The 7,646-nt window shown below is 34.4% G+C and overlaps 2 protein-coding genes across 4 annotated transcripts in view; both read right to left on the reverse strand.

Annotated features, from left to right (window-relative positions):
* Positions 1-4,961, reverse strand: LOC117114318 (protein mom-5-like). Its single transcript, XM_033257956.1, has one exon. It carries the CDS (start codon positions 2,867-2,869, stop codon positions 2,054-2,056), a length of 816 nt encoding a protein of 271 aa, XP_033113847.1. The 5' UTR covers positions 2,870-4,961; the 3' UTR covers positions 1-2,053.
* A 104-nt stretch (positions 4,962-5,065) lies between these two features.
* LOC117114287 (cyclin-dependent kinase 14-like) overlaps positions 5,066-7,646 on the reverse strand; it is a 57,729-nt gene continuing 55,148 nt past the window's right edge. For all 3 annotated transcript variants that reach the window (XM_033257907.1, XM_033257906.1, XM_033257908.1), the window contains one exon: positions 5,066-5,594. The gene's annotated coding sequence lies outside the window, so the exon portion shown is untranslated. The remainder of the gene's footprint in view (positions 5,595-7,646) is intronic.

Raw genomic sequence — 7,646 nt, forward strand, 5'->3', positions numbered from 1 at the left:
CAATGTAATTGATAAAACCTTACACTTGTCGGGATGTAGTATCATACAAGACGCTGACGCCCAACGGTAGGGCCTACAACGTGTCCAGATCCTCGTGGAGCCCGCGAGCATCCTCGAGCGAAGATAGTTCTATAGCGTTTAAGATCGTCAGCATAGAGGAGGCTTTTAGAGTGTTTGAAAAGAGGAATAAATCATTGATCTAGATAATATAGGCATACGTTTTGTTTTTATATTAGTTAAAAGGTCATTGTGAATATTAATATTTAATAAATATTGTTTTAAATGACCACATCAAACTATTGTTTACTTGTCTATATTTTATTATTCTTCTTGCTAGGGGTGCTCAAAGACCATTTCCTGGTCCTCCGCTATAGCAACGATGTTTTATCCCCAATGCCGATTCGAATAATATAGGTTAATAGGCCATGGTGTTAATAACATTGAACATTACATAATATGATGTACCGTACATTTATTTTATTACTACAAATACTACAGATAAAAATACAATAGGCCTAACTACATAATTTCTATTTCTTGTAAATTTTATTTATATGCCATAAGGTGTACTATATAAGATGGGTATACCTATGCCTACATTGACATTCATCATATGGAAAATCATAGCAAAACACGTATAGGATACTTCATCAGGAAACATTAAAAGGAGTTTCCATATTATTCGGTCAATTAATACATGGCGACATTTTGTTCAAATTTATATGGTCAGTGCAGTGTGAAGAACATAACAAAGTGTCCGTTCCGTCGCTAAGCACTGGACAAGGATTGGCATAAACGAATAACTTACTGTTCTATATTAACAATTCAATAATTTACTTTCATATGTAATTTTAAAACAATATAATAGATGACTAAGATTTAAATAATGTTGTATTCAGTACTTAGGCGTAGCGCCCTCTATGTTTATAAAGAAATGGAGATATTCGCTACACCGATATTTATGCCCATGTTCAATAGTTTATAAGGCTAAATTTAATATAATATAGCTTAGCTGCTAAACTTCTAAAAGAGAGTTAAATGTAACCCAGCAATTAAGGATTTGGTGACCATTTGCCGGCTAGGATTGCCGGCTGTTAATAACTGAATACAATATTATTGTGATTAACAGTTATGTTTCTTTGTTATTATTTAGAAGTTGAGTGATGAAATTTTAACATAATTACACCGTACGGACAGGCAATAACAAAATTGAGATCGTCAGAAAGATGACTAAAAAGCAACTTCTTCATGAATCACTGAAGTACACAAGTGTTTTAAAACATCGCATGCTGTCAGAACCAACAACAGTCACGAGTCCACTCGAACTCCACTTGCACGTATTCCTCAAACCCAACTTGTCAATCACTTCGACAAAATTCCTCGAAACGTTTTCCGGAAAAGAAATTGATTTTCTTCTTATCCATAGTACTATACTGATTTATCGAGACATAATTTGTTCATCGATCGTGCGTGCGGACCATCTTGAACTGTTTAAAAGCTGTTATAAAAAAATCTTTCGCGTTATAGTCTCAAAAGTAACAAGACCGCCTTTAAAATTTGTAGTGTTGCTCTTATTCTTACCTATCAATGAATACTCAGTCCAATAGTTCTATACCACTTCAGATAAAGTGGAGACAAATTCTTAAAAATGTTCGTCTAATAAGAACCAGCACTATCCCTACTAAACCCTAATAATGCTACTTCTTTTAGTTGAAATTTCTTCTCCAGATAGATTTTGCAGCCATGGTATAAGCCTACTTGAAAACAATAAAAAATAAATAAAATAGTTGTAATTATAAAAACTAGTCCTCATTACATACATAAAGGTGGATTCTGATTTAATCCATCACTGGTGTGCGAATTTATAGCATTAATTTTACTTTAACGAACAAAATGTGAGATGTTTACTTCTTATCCAATAACAGACCTGACTTTAAACACTTCATTCACATCCAGGTAGTAGTCCAAAGCTCAATTTGGCCCATCAGTTATTTTCAAGCAAAGTACGGAACACGATGTGATTAAATATTTTCAATAGCCAGTACCGTAGCTACTACGAGAATAACATATAATAAAAGCCTATAAGCAGCGCTAAAATGGTAAAGGTTGAATTATTTAAATGGCCAGTATTTTTAATGTCCGATGTTGTTAAATGGAATTGCATAGTTCTATTCGTTGTTAATATACCTCTATTGTCTGACTGTAGGTCTAAAGATGAAGAATAAGGAGACGCCTTTCTGGCTTCAGAAGTTGATGGATTATGGGCTGTTGGTCGATCCTGGGGCGGGACGGTCACTTTAGGATTAATAACAGAAGTTGAAGGATACGCCGTTTTCGTTGGCCGTACACCTTTGGGTGGGACAGTCACTTTAGTCCTAGGCTTGTCAAAACAAAGTCCTTTTTTAGGGTAAGATTCACAGCTAAGTCGATTCGGCCAGTCATATCCCTTTGATTTGACTACTGGTTCACAACCTTTTCTTACACTTTCACAAAGATCTCGGCATGGCGGGAAAGGAGCATACGAAACTACATTGCACATCGGTGTGTAAACAGCACACAAGAATAATCGAAGATCTTTCGAACAACCACTGCGAATAAGAAATTCGTAATTGTAACCAGTCATCTCTAATTCCACCTCTATTTGAGTTTCTTGACCAAGAATATTCGGCATGTGCGTCATGTTGTATGGCATACGTTTGCACATGTCCACCTGAATGGGTTCACATTCATACATGTATCCAAAGTGCTGGTCATGCTGACATGTACCAACATTCATCAAAACGTAAACAAGTAGGAAATAGTAAACAATGCTACTTGAGTTTCTGCTACTTGAGTTTCTGTAAACGTTCTCTCTAAAATTCCACAACATTGTGAGGTAAATAAGTAAAACGTCTACTTATCCAATCTCAAGCAACTAATCCACTCTACTTTCTATCTTTGAAATGGTTTGGCCTACCATGTAAGCCTACTGTAAACTACAGTAGTGCGTTCATTCACGACAGGAGCTCCTGGTATAACGCTGGAAGGTCAATAAATGTTTTGAGAAATCCAAGCAAGAATGTCAAGTCTTGTGTATTCGTAAGGCACGACCAGTCTGATCGCGGGCCCAATATCAAATCTATCAAGAACGCACGCGATTTTAATTCTAAACGTAATTCCCGTCCATAAGCACACAGCAGGGTGCAGTCAACAATACGCTTGTGCCGGGCTGAAGAAATAACATACTCCTAATACTAGTTATTCAATTTTTGGCGCACCACCATAAAAAAGCAAACAATCTCGTTGTCTGATAATTGCACATTATAACTTGGAGATAAAACGATATGATGAAAGTGAACGTGATGAATCTAAGTAGACGACTACAAATAAATTAGCCCAGGCTTGAGTCCCTGACAGCTACACTTGACGATAACTGAGCTCGGCGGGAAATCTGACAAATTGTCCGTCAGACGACGTGCGTCTGAGGAGTTTGAACTTTCTTTGGCTTTGCGAATGCAGAGTCTGCGTTCCGCCAAACATCGTACGGCGACTATCACCCGTCAAATTAATTTGTAACTTTAATCATTCGGCAATTAAATTTATCCAACTGTCCGTCGTAAATTAAAAAAACCAAGAGACTGTCACATTAAAAAGGGTAATTAGAAACAATACACATAAACGACATACTGTATGCAACTGATTGCCTACTTACTGTATGTCGTCATGTACTGTACAGAGTACAGTAGTGTCTTAAATCATAAATAAGCGCAACCCAGTGTTTTTTATAATTACACTTTTAAGCTTTATAAAAACACTTCAGTCATTAATGCATCTTCCAGTCATGTGGAGTTGTTAACCGTAATATCCAGCGAATACATACAAGAATACTAAAGAGTTACAAAATGCCAGTTGTATTTATTGTTTATCGAAGTTATAGGAACTGGAGACATGATCTAACATCCATTACATTGCAAATGTGTTAATAAAGTATGGTATGTATAGCAACGAATGTCGACACATAATTCAGTAACCCAAAAGTCACCATGGTTGAACAACACTAACCAAATTAATTCCCCATACAGACGGTTTTTTTTTTTCAAAATCAAGTTCCCCGTTTAATAGTACACATGGGATCCATGGTGATTTATATATTATAGAGTTACAAGGGCGTAAGTATTGACAGTATTTTTTTCTGGAAAAAATATAAAGTGCTTTTCCAAATTTCGTAATTAATATTATATAATTGTTGCTTAAAATTGTTACGGTACTTTTCAGGGATAACAATATACTTAAAATAAGTAACCTAGCATTGATATGATCAGGTACACTCACAAACGATGCTCAAAAAACGTCAACATAATCGAAACACAGGTGATTCATTTAAAGCTTATCTAGTAACAATAAGTTCATTTAAATTTTAGCCATATTAGCAAGGACAATTATAAAACTAAATCAGATGATATATAAAACTTAATTGTCAGAAAACTTTCAACATTAATTCTATTGCTGAATAACTTTCCCTCAACCAACCCAATCCCAATACGACGGATTCCACACATCTTTACAATCATGTTCTATCATTCAGTGGCGTATCTCACCATCCAGCCCCCACCCCCCTCCCCACGCTTCACCCTCGCCCCACCTCCATCAGCACCCCCATTTCAAGCCTTCTAGAAACACCACTGCTATCATTGGATGGTAGCTTCAGACTACACAATACAAAATAAGCACACTTCTGATTGAATACAAAATAAAATTTTCATTACATGGAACTCATAAAACTGTACAATATTTGCTATATACATTGCCTTCTATACATTACATAACTTAGACTAACCTTAACCTTCTACTCTTTTCCATGATGCCCATTTAGTCAACTACAAAGGATGTATTTATTATGTGTCATCAGTTTTTAAATTCTAACACTGTTCAACAAAAATGGTATTGTTATAGTTCCAATACATAATATATAAATATGCGTGTGTATACTGTCTCTTATACACATCTAGATGTGTATAAGAGACAGCTTACCTATCAATGAATACTCAGTGCTGTCTCTTATACACATCTAGATGTGTATAAGAGACAAACATAGAGCATAGTGCCATAAAATTGAAAGAATTTCTGGCATCACAATTTTTCAGGTTATAAGAATTTATGGCACTATATATAATAGGTGATATAAAATTCATACTTATATATCATTATTACTATTATTATTATATATATTATTCCACTACACAAAGAACATCAAGAAAACTAAAATCTAAAATTAACATTTCTGAATTATTAACATAAAATAGTAAATACAGTAATAGGCCTAAAAAAATCATATAATTTTTATGAAATTGAAATTGGCATCTTGTTTTTAATTTGATTAGCTCAAAAAGTAATTGTAAGAAAATTCCAGTTAATAAAACAAAGTCATGAAATTTGTTTATATTGTATGAACATGTTACATTTGTTTAATTAGCGATGTCACTGCTAAATTTTTCAGAAGATTTGCTATGTGGCCACCTGGATACAATATTAAGCCTACTGTTCACCTGTATATTAATTCTGCTTGAATAGGCAAGACTGGCATAGCTGCTCAATCACTTCTGAAACCTACATCTCTGCAAGACACAAGTAGATTTTTGAGGGTTGATAGGGGTACGATATTAATAATAATATTCAATACTTCTAATTAGGCTAATATTCGGAGACTCACTCAATCAAATACAAAATATGCAAAAAAGTACACTACTGCAGTAGCATAAAATAACACTAATGACATACACCTACATGATTAGGCCAAGAATATGCATCGTCATAATATATGACCAGCTCTAGCAAATCCTACAGTTGCTGACATTTCTAATTTTGCCCCAGCACCCAAAATGTCAGAGAATGGGAATCTCAAATATGTTCAGGTTTTAACAGTTCATGAAAGGAAGCGATATTAAAGAACATTTCAACCAATGGTTTGGTCAGAGCTGGTAACATATGTTCATCATTTAAGTTGTAACATTCTTTAAAATATATTTAATATGATTAAAAAAACAAAATAGTTAATTATATCACATTTTATAAATTTTAAGCCATATCACAGTCTTACAACGGATTCAAGTCAATTTACTGTACACATGATGATGATGCTTAAATAAAAGCGAAATGTAGAATAAAGATGGCATTGTCAATATTTGGAGTGATATTCTTATTTCAATGTATACACTCTTCATAATATCAGGATCATACAGTAACTCATAATATAATTCTTATCATCATTAAAAATTGATAACAACAAATTCACCACCTCTAATTTTCTATGATTACACACAAAGCTTATCTTACAACACTGCATCAGTATGTATATCAAATAACAGATTAATTTCCTTCAATGTTGATTAAGACAATAACAACTAGCAGGTTTTCACTGCACTCATGTTACCACAGGAGCACCCATTAACAGAGACGCACTTTAGTTCAAAACCTTCCCAGCAGTGGTATGCTTGCCCCGGCTGATACCTCTTGTCTGCTTCCGTCACACATCTTCTGACCATGACACACATCAGCGTAGCTCGGGCAATCTCACCAGGATGCGCCTATCGCGAGACCTGCTTCAAACACTCTCTCGCCATGGAGCCTAGTTACAAATTCAGTTTTTCAATTACATTTTGATTGGTTGGCAATTACTGGTATTCTTATCCAAATAGCCTTCCCAAGGGTGGAATTCCATCTAAGTAGACAGTGTCTTGTTTCGATTGGTTTAGGAAGGCTCTAATCTTTTTACACATCTTTTTTTACTGTTCCCAGTTTTGAAATGTCATTTTCAAAGAGTTAGGCCTCCATACCTTATGATGATAATTTTCTTAAGATTAGCACTTTACTGTTTGGTGTCCATTAAATCCAGGCTCAGGGGGGGAAACAAATTTTGAGATGTTGTACAACTGATTTTTCTAAGACAAAAAAGCATATTAAAAGCATAAAGCAGTTAATGACGAGATACATATTTTTGAAAACTTAAAAACTTGGGGAAAAGAGGCATAACTACCCATTTTCCATCTTTTCCCAAGTTTTTTAATATTCAAAAAGCTTCATCTTATTAACCACTCCCGACAATTATAGTCAAATTGTTTTTTATGTCTTTGAAAAATCAGTTGTAAAACATATCAAAATATTCCCTCCCCTTCATAAAGAAGGGGAGGGGGGTCATAATGATGTATGTAATTTGAAAGTGCACAATAATATCTGTACATTATCAGGTGAATCAAACATGTTGTGCTATCAATACTGAGAAAATAAAAAATAAACATATTTTGAAGTTGTAATTCAGCATATTATAGTTTACCAGACCACAAAGTTCTGGAATAAAATTACAACCATTCTCAAAATAATGTTTAAAGTCAGGCTCCGGAGGAAAACAATTTTTTGATATGTTGTAGAACTGATTTTTTTAAGACAGAAAAAAGTTGTTTGACGAAAAACTGGGGAACGGTGAATGAGATACAGATTTTTAAATATTTAAAAACTGGGGGAATAAGGTGTAAAAATGGGCAGTTACGCCCCTTTTTCCCCCAGTTTTTAAATATTAAAAAATCTGTATCTCATTCACCGTTCCCCAGATTTTCGTCAAACAACTTTTTTCTGTCTTAGAAAAATCAGTTCTACAACATATCAAAAAAAAT

The sequence above is a fragment of the Anneissia japonica genome, unplaced genomic scaffold (assembly GCF_011630105.1).
Source record: "Anneissia japonica isolate Jap-2015-1 unplaced genomic scaffold, ASM1163010v1 scaffold2994_len2133135_cov197, whole genome shotgun sequence".
NCBI classification, from domain to species: Eukaryota; Metazoa; Echinodermata; class Crinoidea; order Comatulida; family Comatulidae; genus Anneissia; species Anneissia japonica.

Bases quoted from the DNA above. Each gene is read 5' to 3' on its own strand.
- LOC117114318 (XM_033257956.1), bottom strand. From the start codon at position 2,869: ATGTTGTGGAATTTTAGAGAGAACGTTTACAGAAACTCAAGTAGCAGA.